At 44.6% G+C, this 22,522-nt stretch overlaps 11 protein-coding genes across 11 annotated transcripts; 5 read left to right on the top strand and 6 right to left on the bottom strand.

The window, feature by feature from the left end:
- Positions 1-71: 71 nt before the first annotated feature.
- Positions 72-1,726, bottom strand: V1512DRAFT_15343 (uncharacterized protein). The gene is made up of 6 exons (XM_066913050.1): positions 1,344-1,726; positions 1,139-1,291; positions 921-1,085; positions 760-876; positions 581-709; positions 72-536 (listed from the first exon to the last, which is right to left on the bottom strand). Exons 1-6 carry the CDS (start codon positions 1,506-1,508, stop codon positions 162-164), a joined length of 1,104 nt encoding a protein of 367 aa, XP_066774405.1. The 5' UTR covers positions 1,509-1,726; the 3' UTR covers positions 72-161.
- V1512DRAFT_288849 (temperature dependent protein affecting M2 dsRNA replication-domain-containing protein) lies at positions 1,705-4,397 on the top strand. Its single transcript, XM_066918152.1, has 4 exons — positions 1,705-1,943; positions 2,037-3,211; positions 3,259-3,724; positions 3,774-4,397. Exons 1-4 carry the CDS (start codon positions 1,937-1,939, stop codon positions 4,307-4,309), a joined length of 2,184 nt encoding a protein of 727 aa, XP_066774404.1. The 5' UTR covers positions 1,705-1,936; the 3' UTR covers positions 4,310-4,397.
- A 451-nt stretch (positions 4,398-4,848) lies between these two features.
- V1512DRAFT_15215 (major facilitator superfamily domain-containing protein) lies at positions 4,849-7,224 on the top strand. The gene is made up of 3 exons (XM_066913045.1): positions 4,849-5,180; positions 5,230-5,719; positions 5,769-7,224. Exons 1-3 carry the CDS (start codon positions 5,089-5,091, stop codon positions 7,026-7,028), a joined length of 1,842 nt encoding a protein of 613 aa, XP_066774403.1. The 5' UTR covers positions 4,849-5,088; the 3' UTR covers positions 7,029-7,224.
- A 196-nt stretch (positions 7,225-7,420) lies between these two features.
- On the top strand, positions 7,421-9,463 carry V1512DRAFT_279123 (CTP synthase N-terminus-domain-containing protein; the record flags this gene model as incomplete). The annotated part of the gene is made up of 4 exons (XM_066917978.1): positions 7,421-7,445; positions 7,498-7,530; positions 7,597-8,793; positions 8,946-9,463. The coding sequence occupies 4 exons, from the start codon at positions 7,421-7,423 to the stop codon at positions 9,428-9,430; spliced, it is 1,740 nt and encodes a 579-aa protein (XP_066774402.1). The 3' UTR covers positions 9,431-9,463.
- A 227-nt stretch (positions 9,464-9,690) lies between these two features.
- Positions 9,691-10,887, bottom strand: V1512DRAFT_256793 (uncharacterized protein). Its single transcript, XM_066915094.1, has one exon. It carries the CDS (start codon positions 10,864-10,866, stop codon positions 9,736-9,738), a length of 1,131 nt encoding a protein of 376 aa, XP_066774401.1. The 5' UTR covers positions 10,867-10,887; the 3' UTR covers positions 9,691-9,735.
- Positions 10,888-11,232: 345 nt separating this feature from the next.
- Positions 11,233-13,611, top strand: V1512DRAFT_15199 (uncharacterized protein). The gene is made up of 2 exons (XM_066913044.1): positions 11,233-11,334; positions 11,443-13,611. The coding sequence occupies exon 2, from the start codon at positions 11,443-11,445 to the stop codon at positions 13,291-13,293; it is 1,851 nt and encodes a 616-aa protein (XP_066774400.1). The 5' UTR covers positions 11,233-11,334; the 3' UTR covers positions 13,294-13,611.
- On the bottom strand, positions 13,527-16,096 carry V1512DRAFT_284692 (amidase signature domain-containing protein). The gene is made up of 2 exons (XM_066918026.1): positions 15,483-16,096; positions 13,527-15,432 (listed from the first exon to the last, which is right to left on the bottom strand). The coding sequence occupies exons 1-2, from the start codon at positions 15,995-15,997 to the stop codon at positions 13,929-13,931; spliced, it is 2,019 nt and encodes a 672-aa protein (XP_066774399.1). The 5' UTR covers positions 15,998-16,096; the 3' UTR covers positions 13,527-13,928.
- V1512DRAFT_219021 (signal recognition particle 9 kDa protein-domain-containing protein) lies at positions 16,088-16,666 on the bottom strand. The gene is made up of 2 exons (XM_066913649.1): positions 16,580-16,666; positions 16,088-16,522 (listed from the first exon to the last, which is right to left on the bottom strand). Exons 1-2 carry the CDS (start codon positions 16,649-16,651, stop codon positions 16,301-16,303), a joined length of 294 nt encoding a protein of 97 aa, XP_066774398.1. The 5' UTR covers positions 16,652-16,666; the 3' UTR covers positions 16,088-16,300.
- Positions 16,667-16,800: 134 nt separating this feature from the next.
- V1512DRAFT_245105 (lung seven transmembrane receptor-domain-containing protein) lies at positions 16,801-18,685 on the bottom strand (the record flags this gene model as incomplete). Its single annotated transcript, XM_066914355.1, has 3 exons — positions 16,801-18,389; positions 18,448-18,532; positions 18,578-18,685. 3 exons carry the CDS (start codon positions 18,683-18,685, stop codon positions 16,801-16,803), a joined length of 1,782 nt encoding a protein of 593 aa, XP_066774397.1.
- A 145-nt stretch (positions 18,686-18,830) lies between these two features.
- On the top strand, positions 18,831-19,580 carry V1512DRAFT_256786 (mitochondrial PGP phosphatase). The gene has a single exon (XM_066915093.1). The coding sequence runs from the start codon at positions 18,894-18,896 to the stop codon at positions 19,548-19,550; it is 657 nt and encodes a 218-aa protein (XP_066774396.1). The 5' UTR covers positions 18,831-18,893; the 3' UTR covers positions 19,551-19,580.
- On the bottom strand, positions 19,535-22,433 carry V1512DRAFT_256785 (uncharacterized protein). Its single transcript, XM_066915092.1, has 3 exons — positions 22,003-22,433; positions 21,541-21,955; positions 19,535-21,494 (listed from the first exon to the last, which is right to left on the bottom strand). The coding sequence occupies exons 1-3, from the start codon at positions 22,052-22,054 to the stop codon at positions 19,832-19,834; spliced, it is 2,130 nt and encodes a 709-aa protein (XP_066774395.1). The 5' UTR covers positions 22,055-22,433; the 3' UTR covers positions 19,535-19,831.
- Positions 22,434-22,522: the final 89 nt, after the last annotated feature.

Genomic DNA, 22,522 nt, shown 5'->3' with positions numbered 1-22,522 from the left:
AATATCTGTAAATTAATTGTAAAATGACTGTCAAATAGGTACCATATGTAAGCAAAACTTTGGAAAACTCCGCGTAGAATGTCCATCAAATTGTCAAAAACTCATCATATAGTCAGTAGTTGTTAAATTGGCTAGTATGTGCTTTGGACAGCAAACACAAACTAAATCGGAGCCGGGACGGTTTCAAATATGTCGTCAAGCACCAGATCCGGTGTCCATTCTTGAAGAAACTGCCCCACGGCTTTGGGGTCGCTCCCATACAACACACTGCGGTCTTCTGCCGCAGTCGCCATGTTGATACGGTGACCAAACACTTTACGCGCCGCAATCACGACGATAGTCGGGATTGCATATCCTACATGATGCAGCGGGCAAAGACATTTGATTAAGATTTCGAAATCACGAGAACTGCGTGCAGATATTCCACCACGTGTTGCACGGTGCATACGCAAAAATACAATAATATCATGCATATATCGTCTAATCTCTGGACTAATCACAACGCTTGACGCATGGTTGGAAAGCAAGTCAATCTCCTAAAAAGTTTAGAAAAGTCAGTTACGCAATGTATAGTAATTACCTTCGCCGTGAATAGTTCTTGAGGGTTATCAGATCGCAACTCCGGGGTACGCGTCAATGTTTCTGACGTGCATTCAAAGTCGTCCGCATCGGCGGGCTCGTAGTAATGACTGAGGCAAAAATGATCCAGCTGGTGGGTTAGTATGTCTTCTTACTTGGATTTCTGTTCGATTTACTCACCAAATATGGAAACAAGTGCAGCTTAGAATTTGTTTTGAGGCACAGCGGAATGATAAGAAATGAAGGTGGGGTAAGAAACACTCCTTTGGCAGTAATAAGCTTTTTAGTGCGAATTATCTAACCTCATAAGTCGCTGAAATTAAACTTATAGATTTGCATACCTCTAAGATCTGAGATTGCACGTAGTTACTAGAAAGATCTAAGTCCCTAATAACAAGAAGATTGGGGAATTTATGTCCTCTATGTGTGAATTCCCGCTGTCGCTGTTGCAGCAGTACCCTCATTTCATCAGTCGCGTCCATTTTCAGGCCATTCCATGGCATTTCCTGCAGTACGTGTTAGTTTCATATATAAATATAATGCTGTCTAATGCACATACTGTGCTACTCTCGTATGATGGTGTCGGTAGCGGTGAAAACATTCCTGGCGCAGATTCAGATTGTATTAACATAGCATTAATAAATTCTTCGGTGGTGGTTGACGAGGTACATGTAACACTTCTCGTCTTGAATCCAAATATGTTAGATCCAATCTAGTATGTCAGATCTAATTCAATTTATCCTGTTGGAAATTATTGAACATACGAGCAATATCATTTGTTCGACAAAATCCAGATAATTCTTCTGTCCAACTGTGACTATCGCATGCTGCTTGCCTACAAGAGCCGCCAAAATGGCAACAAACAATTCGACATCAAATGAAAAGCCAGCTTCTTCCCTCAGTTGCTCAATTCTTGGGATGAGATCCATTGTTGAAGATATTAATTAAAATGGTTAAGAAACAAGCAAAAGGGCAAAGGCGGTAGAGACCATCTCTGAAGATACAACTGTCAAAAATAATCCCCGATAATCAATAAATCTGAACGTCCACTAAAATCTTCAGTAAACAATCAAAACGGAACGCCGTTAAATCGAAACTGGTTGAATGAACAAACAGATCATCGACATATATTCAGGGCCCAAATCTCCATAGTTAGTTACCCGGGTTATAATGTGTCAAAACATGCAAGAAGAACTTTATTTATGGCCCTGCAATTTGAAGAACACGAAAGGAGCAATTGTCAACACAGAAACTTACCTGTGTCCTTCATTAGACTCGGAGATTGTAATAAGATACTCACATTATATTCAACTGTGCTTTGAGTTTGGAATAAACCGTACAACTAGAATTAGATCAAATGACTGGTATGTACCGAGATTACGATCATTCAATAATATTGCGTCATTGAATGATTAAAGTCATTTTTTTCTTGTGCGCTTCTGTTATTAACTTTAAAGTGAGATTACTTGATGCATTTATATATGAGAGGAAACAGTCTCGCAGTCTTCCTCTCACAGTGTTGAAAGATACGGTTCTAGGTATTGATGCGGAGTATTTCTTTCTACAGCAGCTTTCTCCATCCGGCAAAAAAGAGCCACTGTTTCATGCTCTTGGAGGAATACCGTTTGCTGTTAAAGCAATTTTAGATAATTTCCTGAATGCAATGCAAGCGGCAGGAGTCAAGCCCATATTTGTGTTCAGGGGTGTTCAGATATACAAGAACGATCAAATGTTTACGCGATCTGATCTTCAACATCAAAAGAGATTGGAAGCCTGGGACTCGTACGACCGATCAAAGGGCGACATAGCTGTTAGTATTTTTAACGAAATAGACCCTATTCCCGTCGCAGAGATTGCGCGATATGCCATGAAAGTTTTACAAGAAAAGAATGTTGCTTTCAGTGTGGCACCATACTGTTCGTGGGCTCAACTGGTTTATTTGCTGAAACATGAAAATAAATTTATTGATTCGATTTATGGCCCCACTGAAGCTTTGCTGTATGATATCGACAGACTAATTATTTCTATGGACATTGTTCAAGGAGGTTTTTCATGGGTCAGCAAAAAAGCACTTCTCTCAGAGCTAGGTGGTCTTGGAAATGATCAGTTTTTAGATCTGTGCGTCTTGATCGGCCTGGATTTTTCGTCACCATTTCCTATACTTGAGCAGCCACACATGAATGGCTTGATGATTATTCGTGCAGCAAGAGAGCTACTACGAAATTATGTTTCGGGTTACGGTGCCGTCATGGCTTACTCGGAACATCCGATTGTCAAAGACACCAATTATATTGATACTTATCGAAGAGCTTACTGTGCTGTCAAATATCACATTGTCATGACAGATAAAGGTACTCTCCACCCTATAACTCTTGAAAATGCGCCAAGTGATATACACGAATTCGTATCGCAACGTCTTCCTCCTGAGCTATACTTCTATATGGCGCAAGGAATTGTTGGGCCAGAGATTCTTGACGCTCTTACATCTGGAAGATTGGTAGAACTTGTTCCTTTGGACGGTGGAGAGAGCGTGGAATATCACACATTTTTATCAGATTTGCAGGCGATGAAATCTCAGCAGCTCAGTTTGCTGACGGAGCCACTGCACAGATTTTACCAAGCCAAGCGGGTAGTAAGTGAAAGTATTTGAGCTTTTTGCGTTTTGGTCTAATTGTTTAGTACACAGTTAATTGGTATGATCGGGCAGCTGAGCATGATATTGCGCATCGTCTTAGTCCCACAACATATGAGACTGTGAATACATGGTATGTGTATAAAGAGATACTTGAGCCCCGTTTAGGAGACAAAAAAACAGCAGTAGACTTAGACTTTGCCATCACATCGTTGATTGACGGACAGTTTGCAGAAAAGACTATTCTAGCCAAAGATTTAGAGAGAGCGTTTACTACGCAGAATGAAATACTTGCTAGTACTTACTGGCGATTTTTACAGTTGCGAGCTTTTGTGTCACCTGATCACAAATTGACACCTTGGGGTGATGCGCTGGCTCTTGGACTAAAATCAACTGGCTATGACGATGTATTTGCCGACACTTTGTTGATTGCATTAGAGCTGATTCGATTTAACGTTTTGACTGCAAAGACGTACACACCATCTTACTCTGGGTTACCGATCCGCGGAACTGGTATGATTTACATAGTTTCTACACAGTTTCTTTTAACAGTCAATTTTAGATGCTGAGAAGGAGTACATTTTATTGATTTCTCGTGTTGCTTCATTACTCCCTATAAGTCATATGGCTATTGGATTTTCGGGTCCGTTGAGCCGTAACCTGCTGTCATTTAACTCATTCGTCCACAAATACAGCCAAAGTGCGCGAACTTTATTAGAAACCACGTTGTTTTCGCTTTTAGCAAACGGAGATGCAGACAGATTGAGTCTGACAAATTCAGACTGGGTAGCCCTAGGTGTCAGCTTGCCGTATGTTACAAGTCCAAACTGTGGTCTTGGGATTGCAATGAAAACGTATCTAGACGAGCTTTGCAGCAAAGAAAACCCGACTGATCCGGCCGAGCGGGAGAAGATGAAGGAAGAGTTAAAAAAGCTGTTTGCACACACACTACATGTTGTTGCAGACTTGGAGCAAGCGTTTAGATTATGGGATTCGGTAGTATTTGCAGTCAAGGTGTTGACCACACACGGAGCCATTAACACTGCAGAGGCCGAGGCTTTCCTTGATGCGGATGCATGGGTCATGGAACGACGGTAAAGCTTTTGCGCTGAAGCTGTTGTCGTTTATTGTATATATTAGTTAGCTGGATATGTCTTTGTATTTATATGCAGTTGTCGTTGCTTCATTTCAGTCTATTGTAAGACTTGCCAGGAAGATTCAGTTCAAATTTTATTAAGAACGATACCGTTTAACCGCTTCTCTTCTACGCTTATAATTGCTACTAATAATTCATTGATCGTGGATATACCGTACCCTCATATATCTTCTTAAACTTGCAAGGATTTAAAGGTCGGCATTACCGAGCGAGTGCTATGTTTAATTTGGTGTTGTTTTAAAACCTTATTTTAGGTAAAGTTTCACCGGCGATAGCGGCTATAGATTCAGAAGCAAGCAAATGTCTTTGTAGACTGTGAATAATAGTCAATTGATAAAACTGTATGTTTACTATTGGGAAGAAAAGCTGTACTTAAGAATAATCAGTGGTCTATGGTCCCAAAAGAAAGGTTCAGCAAGTACCAGATCTGTTAATATAAGCATTAAAGTTTGCACGGTGATTCGTTACCGGTGAAAGTAGCTCCACGATAAGAAACGGTTCAGGCCGCACAAAGCGAAGACAGTCTAGAACTACATTGCATACGGTGTAATGTTTTAAGACTGGTCTAAGGCTTGCTCTTTACTCAAATCCGATTTATATACCAAGATTAAACAGTTCAATTCAACCAAGGAAACTTCTCAGCATTGGGAAATTGTCCTATATGCAGCATTAAACGAAACTCGATTGATTTGGAAAGTACACCTTAACAATCTGCAGCTCGATGGACGCGGTTGCGGCAGTTGTAGAAGAGGAGTCTCAGGTTATGTTGACGGACGAGCAAGTAATGCTTGTTGAGGCTCCTTTTCACCAAAAGTGGGTCACCAGTTTATAAATTATCTATAAATCACTAATGTCAATGAAGGCCAGTAGCTGATATTGACGGGGTCGCAACAAGAAATGGGTCTTCAGCAATAGACGAGCTTCAACCATATACGGATGACCCAAATGGAGTTCAAGAGCCAATGATTCCAGGAGTCCAAAAAACAGAGAATGTGACATACATTCGTTTAATAGTGCCATTCATTTTCTTCACCATTGCATATGGAGGCAGCACTACCGTCAAGCTTAACGTCATTCTTTCTCTTGTCTGTAGACAATACTTCGCAAATCAGGAAAATCTTGGGGATTCCTCAATGACGGCATGGGACAGTAAAGAAACTTTACATACGTTTGCTGGAGACATTGACGAGCGTTGCCAGATTGCTGAGGTTCATGCCATAGCTTCGAACGTTACGCTTTGGGTTGGTTTAGTTGCTGGTGTGTTGGGAGCTCTCTCGTCTCCGTTTTTGGGCTCGCTGTCTGACCGTATTGGACGTCGGCCAATTTTTATGATTGCGTTGATGGGTCCATTTGTACGTAACTTGTAACAACTTTTTAGTAGTTTCTAACTTGCTGGTTTAGCTTGGTGATCTCATGTTTTTAATTGCAGGCAAATGGGACAACCCGATGGGATTCTATCTATTATACGTCTCTGCAATTTTGGATGGTGGTACAGGGTCTATTCTCTTTGTCGTTGCAATGTGCCATTCGTATGCTTCTGATGTCACCTCACCGGGCAACCAGCGAGCAACCGCATTCAGTATATTTCACGGAGTTTTATTTATTGGCATGTCGATCGGCCCTTCGTTATCTAGTTTTCTGATTGGTTACACTGGCAGTCTTATTGCTTTCTTTTATCTTGGATTGACTCTACAGATTTGTTTCTTTCTTTGTGTTGTGTTTATTGCTCCAGAATCCTTGTCTCATGAACGACAGATGCAGTCAAGATCGGACTATCAGCACTTGAAACGGGTTCAACAGCACAAGAACGCGGACAAGTCTTTAGCTTGGAATATGCTGGAATCAATCAATGTGTTCAAACCATTGAGGGCATTCTGGCCACAGGATGGTACCAAAGTGGCGATCAAACGTAATTTGGTTATTTTAGTGTTTATGGACAGCTTGACGGCTGCTAATGGTATGGGTGAGCTTGTGGCTATTGTGCTATACGCCGAGTACGCATTTCACTGGACGTCAGTCGAAAGTGGTTATTATGTCACATCCCTTGGAATCGGTCGAACTACATGTTTGCTTTTTTTGCTGCCGAATGCTTTTATTTATTTGAAGCGGTATATTGAGAAATCCGATAGAAAGAATGGAACTTACTTGCCAGAGAACAAGAAGTTCGGGGCTTCAACTGTCGACATGTTGGTTGTTCGTGGATCCGCGTTTATTGCAATGTGTGCACACGTTATGTTTATTTCGACAAACTCGCCAGGTTTCTTTTTATTTCTTGGATTTTTTAATGCCCTTGCTGGCGGATTACTACCTAGCATTGAAGCTATTATTACGAAACACGTTCCGAGGCAGAAAACAGGCATGATTTTAGGGGCAGTGTCATACACCAACTCACTTTCTAGAATTGTTGGACCGTCGCTTTTTTTGTCAATTTACAGTAGGACAGTTGGGACGTTTCCCAAAGCACTATTCTTTGCTTTTCTTGCATCAAATACTATGATCTTCATTGGAACGTTCTTAGTCAAACAAAACGTCACTGGTGGTTTAATGACCGATGGTTCAGACGTGAACAACCTCGAACCAGATCAGGCGTCTGAAGGTTCCTCCGAATCAGATAGTGGAACTTTAGCCGAATCGTCTTCAATTGATCCCGGCACCGTATAATTTGGCTTAGCTCTAATCATATTTCTTTCTGATAGATGTTCTACATTTTTTTTATTGCATGGTTCGGTCTGTTTGAGTTAGTCTTCTGTGGTGTTACGAATATGAGTATTGAACGTATACAAGGTAAATTGTTTTCGGCTAGGAGTAAATAACGGTATGGGCGTATATTTAGGCATTTTGTTCAAGAGTTGGCGCGGCTTCTGCAGTTGGGACAAACACTTTAAAACAAAAATTTTGTGTCTTTCTAAACCCTTTTTTCTTTTTTCGTTCCCCGTATCGGCTGGCGCTAAACAAGGGCAAAACTTATAGAAGTTCTTTGTGTAGCAAGATTTAGTCTGTGAAAGTTTTTTTGATTGTGATTTACTGTGAATTATCATCGAATTCGAATAAAGATGAAGTTTGTCATTGTTTCTGGAGGTAAGATTTGTTAGTTCAGACTCCAAAATTTAGAGGCTAACATTCTGAATAGGTGTTATCAGCGGTATTGGCAAAGGCGTTATTGGTTAGTACGATTGAAAGTTTAGGTATAGAATGGTAGATTGACTATAATGATAAGCCTCGTCTACAGGACTTCTGTTCAAGACGCGTGGGTTGAGGGTTTCTGCCATCAAGATCGATCCTTATATGAACATTGATGCTGGAACAATGAGTCCTTTGGAGCATGGTGAAGTGTTTGTTCTTGATGATGGCGGTGAGGTCGACCTTGATTTGGGTAACTACGAGAGGTATCTCAACGTTACACTTACTCGCGAGAACAACATCACGACTGGAAAAATTTACAGTGCTGTGATTGAACGTGAGAGAAAGGGGGACTATCTCGGAAAGACTGTTCAAGTTGTTCCTCACATCACAAACGCGATTCAGGACTGGATCGAACGTGTTGCGCGCATTCCTGTCGACAGCAGTGGTGAAGAGCCTGATGTATGTATTGTTGAACTGGGTGGAACTGTTGGAGATATTGAGTCTGCTCCTTTTGTAGAGGCTCTTCGTCAGTTCCAGTTCCGTGTTGGTCCAGACAATTTTGCCCTGATTCATGTGTCTCTCGTTCCTGTTGTCAATGGAGAACAGAAGACTAAGCCCACTCAAGTTGCTGTCCGTGACCTTCGAGGACTTGGTTTGATGCCCGACATTGTTGCTTGCCGTTGTACACACAAGCTTGAGAAGCCTACTACAGATAAGATCTCTATGTTCTGCCATGTTGGTCCTGACCAAGTATTGGTGGTTCATGATTTGAGCTCAATTTATCATGTGCCTTTACTTCTTGACCAGCAGAAAATTGTTGAGCAACTTTCCAAGAAGTTGAAGTTAGACACTCTTTCTGTCGGTCCTCCAGCACTTGCTACCGGTGCTGCTTTGTGGAACGACTGGAGAAATTTGACAAACACGCACGATAGAATGTTTGAGAGTGTCAATATTGCTCTTGTTGGCAAGTACACGCACTTAAAGGACAGTTACATGTCTGTTATAAAGTCGCTTGAACATTCTGCTCTGAGATGCCAGCGTAAGCTCAATATCAGCTGGGTCGAGGCAACCGATCTCGAGCCTGATGCAGCCGAAAATAGTCGGGTCAACTTTCACAAAGCATGGCACGAAGTGTGTTCTGCAGATGGTATCTTGGTCCCTGGTGGATTTGGAGTACGCGGAACCGAAGGCATGATTGCTGCGTGCAAGTGGGCCCGGGAAAATAAGGTACCATACCTGGGTATCTGCCTTGGTCTTCAAATTGCTGTCATTGAGTATGCTCGAAACGTTCTTGGGATCAAAGGTATGTCTCATTTTATATTGATACTATGTTCCTTGTCGTGCTACAGTTCCGCACTATACATTAGACCCATGAGCATGGTAGATGGCTTCTGGGCATTCCTCAAGTGCAACATTAAAACGCTTTCTGCAGATTCGTTTGCTATTACATTGCAGACCAGGCCATAGTTGATATTTTGGTTAGTCTTTTGGAAGCTAATACTCATTTAGATGCGCACTCTGAGGAGCTTGTTCCGGAGCCACCAGCTAACCCTTTGATTGTTTTCATGCCGGAAGTGAGCAAGACTCATCTTGGTGGCACAATGAGACTTGGACTGCGACCAACGATATTCCAAGACGATTCCGAATGGAGTAAGCTCCGCAAGCTGTACGGAGGTGTTGAGGCTGTTCACGAGAGACATCGTCACCGATACGAAGTTAACCCCGAGTTTGTTCCTGAGCTTGAGAAGGCTGGATTAACGTTTGTTGGCAAAGACGACAAGGGAGAGCGAATGGAGATTCTAGAGTTAAAGTCACATCCTTACTTTGTGGGAACTCAGTACCATCCTGAATACCTGTCTCGGGTGTTAAATCCGTCGAAGCCATATCTTGGATTCATTGCTGCGAGCTCCGGTACTTTAGGAGACATCATCGATCTTTAAATGCATCATCGTTGTCAGCTCGTTTGCTTTTTAATCCGCGTTCTATCTAAGTTGTACTAATTTTCATTTGTTTGCCAACATGTACATATTTCTGATTTTGCAACATGCTTCGTTGGCATTACGCATATCTAATTGAGGCTAAAAATTGTAGGGCGACTTCTTTAGGGGACAAGCTCTCACAATTTTTTTTCTGTGAGTTTATGTTTTATTATGTTTTACTCTTTGTATTTTTAGCACTGGGCGGAGTACGATATTGAATAGATAATTACATCCTTGTCATTTTTAATGTACAAATTAGCATAGCTTTAAGGGCTGGCAGCACTAGTTAAAGGTGGTTTAGAAGGCCCAGTTTGACGAGCATGTGCGCCGTGATCGATGACAACAGCGACAGGTTTGAATTCCGGGCTGATGATTGCTATTTTTAAATTGCGGTCAAGCAAGTTCTGGATCTGGTATGTTTCCGACCAGACCTGTGTCCATTTCTGATCCGATTCATAACGTTGGACGTATTTGGCCATAGACGACAGTCCGTACATGTTTCCGCGCATTGCGCTTCTCAGCGCGTAGTACTGAGCTGTTTGTTCGTTATTTTCCCATTCGGCGAGTGTGGCCAGGAAGTTGAGGGCCATGATCTCCATCGGCGGTATTTTCTCCTTGGAAACTTCTTGCAGCGCCAATGCTTCAAGATAATGGGTTCGGGCACTGTAGTAATCTTGTACTTCCTCGTAGACTTTACCAAGCATAAATGTGCTTTTGACCATGTGACTAAAATCTATCTCCCGATCGTAATCGTAGTCCAACATTTCTAATTTTGGTTTTGCGTCCAAGTGTGCTTTTGATGCGCTGATGCATTTTTTGAACTCGACTATTGCATTGTCATACAGTCTATTGTCTGCGTACATGTTTCCGGTTAGAAAGAAGGCGGCAGGCAGATTTGTGTCTTTCAGCTCTGCCAAGACTTTAAGGCCCTTATCTTTACGTGTCTGGTCTCTGGCGACCAGATCAGTCATGCACTGTCGCGAGATTGCAAGCTGGTTGTTGACAACCAGTGATGCTCTAAACAATATAGTGTAGCTATCAGTCATTTCCTGTGACGGTTTTCTTTGAGGATCTTCAAGCAATGACCGTTCTATAATTCGTTGATACGCTACCAAATTCCGCCCGTTGCCGAACCAGGTCTTAAGCTGTTCTGGCTTGATGTCTGGTGTTCCAACTAGCTTGTCGATATCATTGTCCAACTGACGAGGTGACACGGGCGGATCAAACGTACGACCAAGTTCTTTGATGAATGTGGGTGAAGGTAGCACGATTTTGACTGATCGTTCTGACGCTAACCGGATCTGTTGTTTCAAAACGGCAATTGATCGAGTACAAGTAGCAAATGGGGTTTTTTGAATTGACAGTAATAAGCACGAAGTGCCTCGAGAAGGCATCATATTGTGCCGGCTGACTTTGTTTCGAACAGGAGAAAGAAAGATTTCAAAAATCTCCGGATTTTAGGGGTATCCAATTAAGCCGCACGGATTCGATGCGTAATCGAAGAAACAACTGGTGTTGAGCAGAACAAGTAATTAAGGGTTCAATGCTCATAGTTAAGGTTGATTATATAGCTTAAGTAATTAATTTATGCATTAAAAAAAGAATACTTTGTTCATTTTTACAGTAATTTCCGTACGCCTAAAGAAGACAGTACAAAGTGCCGGTGCAGCATACAAAAAAAGATAAAAGGGTTAGGGCTACCACCTCGCCACACTGACAGAAACGCAGCAAAAGCTCATTCTTTTTGAGTACCTTCTTTTGTCATCCCCTCTCTCCCTCACAATCAATCCACCTCAAATATCGCAACTAATCTAAGTCTAATTTGTTGTCAAGTTTTAAAATAGAATTTGGTGTTATTTTATAGTGTAAGTCCTATTGTATGTTTTTTGTTCTACTATGACTGGTCTTCATTATGTGTTACTAGTAGACTGCTTATCCATCACAAAACTAACAATTTTTTTTTCAAGTCACAGATGAGGGACGTGAACTTTTTTTCTGTCCTTAATAACAAGGCTGCGGCAAACATGACGCCGACAATGTATGACCGTCGTGCCCTTGATTGTCCGTTCGATCGTCCATTAGTGAACTCACTCAGTAGCTTATGTGTTTTGGTTACATCGTCACAGATGATCAGAGAATCTCTTGCAACAGACGGAGGCATTGACAGATTGATTGCTATACTGAAGTCGTGTCAAGGAATGCATTCTCGGGATTTGTTGACGTCGTGGAAGTGGTCTTTGGCTCTACAATGCTTATCTGCTGTCGGCGTTAGAGGGTCAGAATCTGTTCGAAGACGAGTAGTTGAGGCAGACATCGTCCCTGTTTTGGCCACAGTACTAGACAATTTTCTAGAAGCTATAGAGAAATTACGACAGTATCACGATTACTTTGTGAGGCAGTCATCTACATCTCAGACTTCACAGACAGAATCCGACTCAACCCAGTCCATCGAACAGACACTTGGACACAGATCTAATTCAGAAAATAACGACAGCGAACAAGAAGAACCAAGACGGCGACAACGCCGTAACGCCGATGAGCCAATTTTTGATTCCGGCATTAATGTCAATGCGGCTGACATGTTTGTCACCATGATAGGTGCTGCAGTGGCAACCACTCAAGCACAACAGCAACAAGAAACACAGACACAATCAGGGCAAGATATATCACAAGTTCCTAGCTCGACAACAGAACAGGTTGCTGAAGCCGCCCAACGACCGGCAGTCGAAAATGCCGCAGCTCCGGCAAACAACTCTCATCTTTACTATCACAGCTTTCATCATCATCGTCATCAGCATCGCCATCATCGCTCGTCACATGCGCATATCCATACTCATTCTTACGCATCTCCTTCAGTCATCTCACAGTCCGCATTCGCAGCAGGTGCAGCTCAAACCAGTGCAGAAAGTCGAGTAGAAAACAGCGATTCGGCCATGCCAATGGATATCGACGAAGCTGAGGTTGATCTGACCGGTAATAGCTCGGTTCACGCTATTGAAGACGCTCAAAATTCATCTTCCGATGAGGTTCAATACACAGAAGCACCAAGCTATAGCGCCGATATTCCGAGCAGGATAATTGATATGGAATTCAATAATGGCTCGTCAGGTGCAGTTGAGTCGGAAGTTCCGGTTGTGGTTCCATCTGCTCATCCGTCGTTAAGTCCGTTTGGCGTTTCACTGCAGCCTTCTGGTACGACCCAGACTCAAACTGAGCCGCTTCCGGAGCAAGGAGCTGTTCCCCCAATTGAAACGGCTTTTCCTGGTGTGTCGCCAACGTCGACGACACTACCTGCATTTTTGGGTGCGCAAGACAATCTTCCAAGAGAAGAAGACGTGCTGATGGCGTTACAATTGCTTGCTTACGTTTCGAAGTACGTCAATTTGCGGCCCTATTTTCAAAAGACGCACATTATTCCGAGTCTATCAATTCGAACCGATGTGAGTGAGGTGGCTGAAATGGCAATGAGTCAAAGTGAAGCAGGTTTTGATGATACATCGTTGTTTCCCGCTGACGAGTCGTTAATTGCCGAAGAGTACAAGTTGCCGACGTTGAACTTGTTTCAGCTTGTGGAGCGGTTTACGACTCGGGCGTATATGGGTGATTTGCATTATTGGGCGTCCGTGATCATGCGGAATTCATGCCGCAAGGACGAGTCCAGAGGTGGAGTGCGTCAATGCGGGTATTTCGAGTGTGGCAAGTGGGAAGAGTATCCGAAGCAGTTTGCCAAGTGTCGACGGTGCCGTCGGACCAAGTACTGCAGCAAGTTTTGCCAGTCGAAAGCGTGGTGTTACCATAGACACTGGTGTGTTCCTCCAGAGTAAACAGGGGTTGGCGGAAAGGGATGGAGTTCTTCGTTGTTAAAAGAACATGCATTGGGATTTTTGGCATTTGTTATAGTTCACCGCCGTGCTGTTTTCAAAAATTGCGTTTGTTGTTCACTTCGTGCTCGTGTCGCAACGTTGCGTCCGGCTCGACGGTGCCAGACCGCAAAGGATGAAATTGCATGTGTTTGCATTTATTAGTACTTATTGGAATTGCTGAGGTTTTGATTTGAGCTCAATATGTGAAGGCATTTTATATTCAAAATAGCCGTATTTAATGGAATAACTAGTTAGACAAATCCCGGTGAAATAACCGCAGGTACATGGGGCCACTAGGTGAGAATCGAACACCATTCGTAGCTGATCTTCCACCATATTTGAATTGCGATCAACGTCCGTTGTTTGGTTCGGGTCAAGTTTAAATCGATTTAGATAACAGTGGCTACGGCAGAAACGGGCACGTGCACAAGTTAAGATGAAACCTGTGAAGAAGTTAAAATGAGCAGCGTCAGCGAAACCGGTTTATAAACGATAAGGATAGAAATAGTTATGTTATCACAACTGAGACTGATAAAATGCAGTTCATAACTTAATAGTATCATAATAAATCATATGAATTGAACATAAAAGTCGCATTACGCCAAAATCTCAGCAATGTCAAGAATTCGTCCATCCATTCCCATTGGGCCACTGATCATGACATTGAACGGCAGTTCCAACGCACCGCACGTGCCGGTCTTGAGCGAGACGGCACACATATCAAACACGTTTGTAATCTTGGTGAAAATCGACAGCTCAGCGTTCACGCCGACCGGGTCCGCGGCGACAGCGTCGACAGTGGGCTGGAATGGTACTGTAGGGGTGATAATGACGTCGATGCCGGCAGTACCTTCAAACTTCATGTACAGTTCCGTCTTGAGCTGTCTGAGGGTGTCTATGTCTTGGAAAACTTTGAACGCCGAGACGGAGGATGCTGATGCGTCGGTCGCGTCAATGATAGACTTTGAAACCGAGTCCTCGACTACAGCGGTAGGACGGAACGCTTTACGCTCAACGTCAATAATAGGGCCAGCAAGCTTGGTAGCTTTGTTTAAAAGCGACAGGTCGACGTCAACCAAAGTACCGCCAAGAGTCTTAATTTTCTCGACGAACGCCACGAACTGTGTCTTGAAATCGACCGACAAGTTTGACAGATCGTCCGGGATTGCGAATCTAAACCCGCCATCTTTTGCTCCTCGGAAATCAACACTCTTAATTGGAATGTTACGGTCTGGAACAGAGTACGGATCAGTCAAGTCTTGTCCGCGTAGCTCGGCAAACACCGCGCGTGAGTCCGGCACAGTGGTCGCAACGATCGCGACGCTGTCGATCGACGGGCAAAACTTTGCCACGTGTGCAGACGCAAGCAGACCTTTGGACACGTTGTACCCGACCACGCCATTGAACGCGGCCGGAACCCGGGCCGAGCCGTCGGTGTCGAGGGCGAGCGAGAACGAGCCGAGGCCTTTTGCGACTGCGACCGCGGACCCGTAATTGTATCCTCCAGCAGCGTACTCGGCACTACACGCGCTTGTGATTGGAGCGCCGCTGACAAGTCCGGCGCTGGTCGCGTCGATCTTGGTGGTGCCGATCAGAACGGCGCCGAGCGCGAGCAGGTCTTTGACGAGCTTCGAGTTGTCAATGTCGAAGTTCTCGGCGACCGTGAACGGAATGCCGTAGAAATACGGCATGTCTGGGAACGAAGCCTCGATCGCCGGTTGAGGCAGGGTCTTAAGTGCGACGCCTTTGTCGATGACCCGCTTAAACACGATTGCGCACTCTGGCTTCGCAATCTGTTCGTACACGTAATCAAGCACTGTCTTGGGTGTAAGCTTGCCAGACCGGTACGCGACTCGTAACGACGCGATCGACAAGTCGAAAACGCTCTCGGTAACGGACTCGGCCACAGTCGTGACTGTAGCAGCAAGGTCGAGCAAAGGTTTGCTGGAGCAATTGTAGCCTAGCAAACCGTCGTAGGCGCAAAATAAGTCCATGGTCGCGGTTACAATCGAAGTGTCAAATCCGCCAGTGCAATCTGTCAGCACACAAGTTTCGAATCCGTGGTCGTTGGCTTCTCTGAACGTCGTTGCTACGCAACATCTAGATTACAGTTCAGCATAAGTTCACGAGACAAGATTAGAATAACGCACTCTGTTGTGACACCAGCAAGTAATAAATGCGTGATTCCTCTGCTGACCAGCATCTGGTGGAAGTCGGTGTTGTAGAACGAACCCTTGCCTGGTTTGTCGAGCACCGGTTCATCCTTCAAGGGCTTGACCTCGTCCACGATTGCGTGTCCGTTTGATCCGCGGACAAGAAGTCTGCCCATCGGTCCGTCAGATCCAATGATCATTTTGTGTCGTTCCGGGTTCGCCGTTCGCTGACGCATCCGCTTCGTAGGCGGGCAATCCGATAGATCAGCGACATGTCCTTCTCTGGTGTGAATAACGTGCAGACCAAGCTTCCGTGCAGCCGCAATCGCTCTTGCCGTAGGCTCAATAACCGACGAGACCTGCTTAAACACCTCTTCCGACGGACACTGCAAATATCCGTACCCGCCATTGAGCAGGAAATCCTGTTGCATGTCAATGACGACGAGCGCTGTTCGTCCTTCGGGTAGCGCGAACGCGCATGGCTGTGCCGATGTGAGTGATAATGGCGCCATTGAGTACGGCCTATGCAATTGAGTCGCTTAAAAGACAAAAAACAGAACAGAACAGTCTGGACAAGAAAGTTAAGAAGAACAGGCCCAGGACTCTTATCGATTTTGCGACAGCGCTCGAGGCTCCAACGATTCAGACACCTCCGGTCTCCGGGTAAATTAAACATAAAAAAGGGTTTAGTGTCAATATCTTAGTGTGTATGCGAGGGTCTAGTGTTGATATTGCTTTTTTCAGCATGACACAACTGCATAGGCATATAAACGTTCAATTCGTATCATACAACTCCTATATATATCCAGTCCACTCTACTCTGCACCACCTGTACTTGAGACAATAATCTCAGACCCAGTACTAGCTCCAGCCATGACAGATCCAAACCCGCCTAATGCCCGCAATATCCGGTTCAGTTCGTTGACTTTCCGTGTTTTAAACCGGAAACAAGCGCCAGAAACAGGATCAAATGATTTGACAGCAAGTGTTCCACGTTTGGTCTTCTTATTGGTGTTGTATGTGTATGTGACCTTTGTCTGTTGCTCGCAGTCAGTACACTTCGCTACATACTATCAATAAATAAAGTAACGTACAGTAGTCGGTCTGGCTTGTAACAGAAGTGTAGATTGGTGTATAAACACCGTAGCTGATGACGTCGACGGCATTGTCTCTGCTCAAATTGATAATTCCTTGCGACTTCGCCTTTGTGTTCGACATCCGCTATTTTTACGTTACCCGGCCTTTTACCGCTCTCACATCTACTTTACATATATTATGCTATACTTGTATTCCTATATTTTCGTTTCTATCGAGCTCAATCATCTTTGCCAGGTTCTTTCTTTTTTTGAATGGGCGCAGTCTCGCCAAAGTCAGAATTTATATCATCGTCTTCTGACCAACGGTCATACTGGTCATCCGGGGCCTCGAACATTGTCTCCGTCTCTGGCTGATTCTGACTAGCAGGCATAGCGTACTTTCCATTTCCATTTCCATTTCCATTACCATTACCATTGCCAGCATGCTCGATATCGTGCTCGTCTTCGGAGTATGGGTTAGTCGCGGCCTGGATTGAGCCCGCAAGACTGTCGACATCGTCATGCGCACCGTAGGGATTAGCAGTTCGGTTAACGTCGTAGCCACCAGGTCTGTCACCCATTGCCTCTTCCTCGTCCAGTGACCCAGCCAAACTTGCAATCTCAAACCCTTCACCGTCATCATCTTGGGCCAATTCGTCTGACATTGCGAACCGGCGGTTGTCCCTAGTCGGACGCCAAAGGAATGCAATGATGACAAAATCAATAAAGTACACAACGTTGAGCCAACCGTCTAACACAAACCACCTTGACTTCCAGTGTTTCGGCACGAAGTCAGGTGAGTTCCGGTCTGCGAAAATGAGCGAGTTCACAAAAAAGAATCCAAAGATGATCAGAATACTGCCAAACAGCAGTCGCCATAATCGTCTGTACATCTTTGCTTTGACGTTTTGCTTGCGCTGAGTTAGGTCGCGAATCGTCGCAGTCAAAGACGACAGAATCCAGAGATAGAACGCGGTCATGGTCGCGGCAAGCGGTAAGATTACGAGTAAGATCAACGGACCGGCTGTGTCTGGCGTAACCAGAAAGCTGGCAATCGCGTACACGACGCCGAACACAAAGTGCAGACCAGCAAGGATGCGGCACTTGAGCATTGCCGAGCCAAGCGACGGCTTGACAACTCCGTAGCCCATGCAAACGATGAGCAGCAAGAAAAATGTGAATGCGTTTCTAAATGCATTCAGAATCGCGACGAACACCATGTAAAATCTTGAAAAGACAGTGTTGCCGCTCGAGTTGACGACGTCATAATAACCCCAGACAATGAGCATCTCGACCGACAAGAAGCCCGCACAGGCCGTGATGTAGTTCTGGACAGCTAAGATATCGTTTCTGTACTGAACGTAGAGAAACAGCCAAAACGCCAGCACGACAGCGTATGCAATGGCGATGCCGCCATAGAACGGCAGCTTTGCGACTTGGGACGCCGGCAAATTGCCAAACGCATTTTGAAAATTGACGATTCCAACATATCCTTCATCCGATGTCATTCCATACGATCCAACACAGTAGAATCCAGTGCGCCTGACTTGGTAAATGATTGGATCAGGCGCGGCATCACCTAGTGTGACCGCTTTCGTGAACACTGACGCAATCGACCCATTTGTTGATCCCTGTAGCAGAAACTGTCCAAAATTGTCTTGTTTGCAGTAATTTGCGTCGATTGCAGACTGATCGCAGACGTAGACCTTACTGCCATCTGCGCCCTGGCCGTCAATTCCGATGTAGTCAACATCTGTCCACTCAAAGATGACAATTGAAACTGTTTGCGGATCAGTGCTTGTAATCTCCTTTGGCTTATTTAATGTGACTATTATAATTCCATCAGTATTTAATCCAGATCAATTGCATTTGTTCAAAATACGCACCGCTAATGAACGGATCCTCATTTCCACCCCAATCGCGCCTGCTGAACATGCCGGCGCATTGCTGTCTTGATTTGCTTTGATCCTCCTTTACCAGTCAGACTTAAACCTTTCATTCAATAAGATTACTCACGATTTTAGCTTGATTGGCATTCACAGTTCGTACAAGTCCCAAGACAAAGACGACAAGTATTAGCAACAGCCGACTTGTACCAGACAGATACTGAGTTCTGCTTGTCATAATTTGAAATTTTTTAAAATGACCCGAATCAGATCGAATTCGTAAAATTTTTATTTACTCCTTCGTTGGTGCTATAATATGTGACGGAGTGCTGATGGAAATGATTGGGAGTGAGCTGTCGTTGTCCCCATCCCATACCGCACAACGTCACTTTTCCTTGCGCCGCTCCAATTCTTCGTCTTCCAAAACTAAAAAAACCAAAAAGCAAATGTCGTCCTTCAATTTACCCGCAACTTTACACACTTTCAGATTACTCACTCAACCTCATAAACTCGTACCTGCTCTGAGAGTCCCGACATTCAATGACCTGCCAATCCCACTCGCTCCAGCACTCGTGTCGTCGAGTGCGGCGTCAAGACAGCCAGATATACAGGCCATAGTGCTCGACAAAGACAACTGCTTTACTGCGCAAGACTCGCCCGAAATATATCCTCTATACAAAGCACATTTTGCTAAACTACGCCAGGCATACCCTGGCGATAAACTCCTGATTGTCAGTAACACCGCCGGGACAAAATCAATGGATCCAGACGACAAACTCGCGCTCGCACTCGAACACTCGACAGGCGTCCGGGTCCTACGTCATGTGGTAAAGAAACCAGACTGCGTGCCCGAAATCATGCGGTTTTTCAAATCATCACCCTCAACCGGCGTTGAGCGACCAGAGCAGGTCGCAGTCGTAGGTGATAGAATCTTGACTGACGTCGTCATGGCAAACGAAATGGGTGCTTGGGCAATATGGATCGAGACTGGCGTCAAGTCAGTAGACTCTCTTCCTGGAAGAGTCGAACGCGTATGGCTTCGGGCTGTCGAGCATTTTAACATAAAAACCATCCGGTCTATACACGATCATGGAGAAAAGTAATAATTCTTAATACAAAAAAGAAAAACCTTATGAGCTACCGTACAAATCGTAAAATTTACAGATCAAAAATAATAAAACAAAGTTTCCGTGTCCTTTCGCGCCATATCCACTCACCAAGAGTAAATCCAAAGTTCAAGCAAGGCAAAACGTCAACAAACAAACCCGCAATCTAAAACTTAGTAATACATTTCAATCTAAATCGCAAGAGTAAAAATTGTTGCAAAAACATTCGTAAAAAGTAGTGAACAGAAAAGGAAGGGCAGAACTTTTTAAACCAAAAATCATGAAGGCGGACCAGTATTCAAGCCCATCATTTGAAATTCTAGTAGCTCGTCGGTTTGAGCCTCTGTATTAGATGGTGCACCTTGCATAGAGTCTTCGGGTTTCACATACTGCCCACCGAACGACTCGGCCTTGTCCGGCATGACCACATCTTCAGACATACTAGTCACAGACGCGTCATTAGTAAACATCTCCTGCATGCCCATGTCATATCCCGGAGTAATTTGTTCGTTCGAAAACACATGCGCATTGTCGACCCACATGTTTGTCATCCCATATGGAGACCCACCAACAATGTCTCCAGCCCCAGCTACCGGATCGACTCCGGTCGGCATCGGCATTATCGAAGTGTTCAAGACCGTAGGACTGCTGTACGAAGCTAACGTCGGCGTATCTGAGGCCATATGCATTTGCGGAAAATAAGAAATATCCATGTACTGCGCAGCCGCCGTGGGGTCAACTTGCAACCCCGCGTCATGGACTGGCGCGGAGCTCATATCCATCAGCGTGGGCGTCGGTACAGCAGATAACACTACAGGCGGAACTCCAAGCAAAACTGGTCCCATTGGAGGCACAAAATGTTGCTGCACGCCCGGACTAAACGCAAAAGACTCTGGCGTGATTCCCGTGCCAAGATACGAAAAATCAATTGCCGCAGGAACAGATCGGCTTCGCGTCCGTTTGTGTGACAGATGTACGGGCTTTCCCCGTTGTGAGCTTGGGAACGAAAATGCATCATCAGCAAAGCCTACACCAGCAGACGACATCATCGCAACAGGTGGCGGCATGCCCGACATGGTGCTTGCAACCAAAGGAGACACCGGCGCCGAGCTTGTGAACGAAGAAGCATTCACCATTGGCCTACCAGCAACAGAATTTCCCGTACTAGCCGAGCTCTCACTACTATTGCTTCTCATTGGTCTGTTTGGGAGCGAACCATCTGGCTTGAGACATAACAGCTCTGCAAGCTGCTGTTCGAGCGCTTTCAGCGGGCCACTCAATCGGTGTTCCAATACCATCGTAGCCTGTTGATTCTCAGTAAAATCTCCAGTCTCAAACCATCCGACAGTAGGACCAGAAGTTTCCATGTAGAACTGGGGTGGATGAGATAGCACGATGACTAGATCGCCCATCTCCAGTCCAGTACTGCTGTTGCTGTCAGATTTGGACCCGCCTTCGCTGCGATGACCTTCGACGTAAATCTTCTGCACAGATGCAAAGAAGTACTCAATCTTGAATCCAATCGAGTCGTTGCTGATAAAATAAGTGAATCTTTGTTGCGAAGGGGTATAAAGTACAACGAAGTCCATCGCCGAGCTGCTGACTCTCCGCCAGGTGCCAATCATCAGTGAACGGCAATTGATTCTTGAAACTGCCGTCTGTGCTTGTGCTTGCCTTGCAAAGTCAACGGCAGAAAAAGGCATATCACCGATGCCAGGCATCATAAACGGCCTATCGGATACGTTGCTAAAACTAGCAGACCGTCCCAACGTGGCTCTTGACGCGGTAAGACCGAATCCTCGCGCAAAATATGCGTTAGAAGTCGTGAAACCTGTCCCGGCAGCCTGGACAGCAAGGTACTCTTTCATCGACTTGGGAATGAGATCCGAGTCTTCACCTGTTTCAATCGATTTCTTAGCCAACAGCTTGATTTTCGCTCGTCTAGCCAATTGTCAGCACGGCGATAAATTTATGCCGAATTACATACCTATTCTGAAACCAAATTTGGACCGATCGTTCTGTCATATTGATTGAATTTGCAATTCGCTGTCTCGTTTTGCCGTTCGGTGCCGCATTGACGCTAAATTCATTTTCTAGTATTGTAAGCTGCTCTGTAGTAGCCCTCTGACGTTTGTTGTTTTTCTGCTGTTGCGTTAATGTTGATTTTCGTGTCGAACCTCGTCGAGACATCGACGGCGTCGAAGTAGATCCTGTACCAGAATCTGTAGAATAAGAGAGACTGTTTGTGCTTGGAGGAGACTGTGCACTTGACAGTGTAGTTGAACCTGTTGGAGTAGTTGCTGAGCCAAGGTCACCATTTGATGAGCCAGGTGAAAGGGTAGCATAGTCATCTGTCATAGCATCATCTCCTTGCTGCGTAAATTCGTCAAACATAGCGTCAACTGTTTAGTTCAGAATGTATTCCAGTATCGAGATATGATGTACATACCAGACGGACTAGTTGGTGTTAGATTTTCACCTGAAGGTGTTTCTGTATCCATTGAGTATTGAGGTAAATAATTAGATTTGAGAGTCTAGAACCGAATTGAAAGAATGACCAAAATGGGCTTAATAATGAACCCGAATGAACTGAAATAGCAAATCAAACAAAGTGTAAAAAGTAAGCACGATTAAGGAAAGGACGGCTTATTGAAATAGCCAAACAATACGCAAAGAAAAAGTAGATCTAATCTGACGAAGCCGAAGCAGCAGTTGAAAACATGAATAGAGAAACCTATGAAGAAATGCTAATCACGCGAGCCAACGCGATCTTTGCCGACCTTATTGAATATAAACCAGTGATTGCGATACGTTCGAAATTGAAGTATACTCGCTGTTGTTTAAATCTTCTTTTAGTCCAGAAGGTGTGTAAAAATGTCGATTCACCGTTCAGTGTAAAAGGGGCGAGCTGGATTGTGCTCAACTTACCCGGCATCGGATTCTTGGTTTTGCATCAGGGTCTATCTTAA

This window comes from Lipomyces arxii (genome assembly GCF_038497795.1).
Source record: "Lipomyces arxii strain Phaff 12-163 unplaced genomic scaffold V1512scaffold_1, whole genome shotgun sequence".
NCBI lineage: Eukaryota > Fungi > Ascomycota > Lipomycetes > Lipomycetales > Lipomycetaceae > Lipomyces > Lipomyces arxii.
This window is presented reverse-complemented; position numbering and strand designations above follow the sequence as displayed.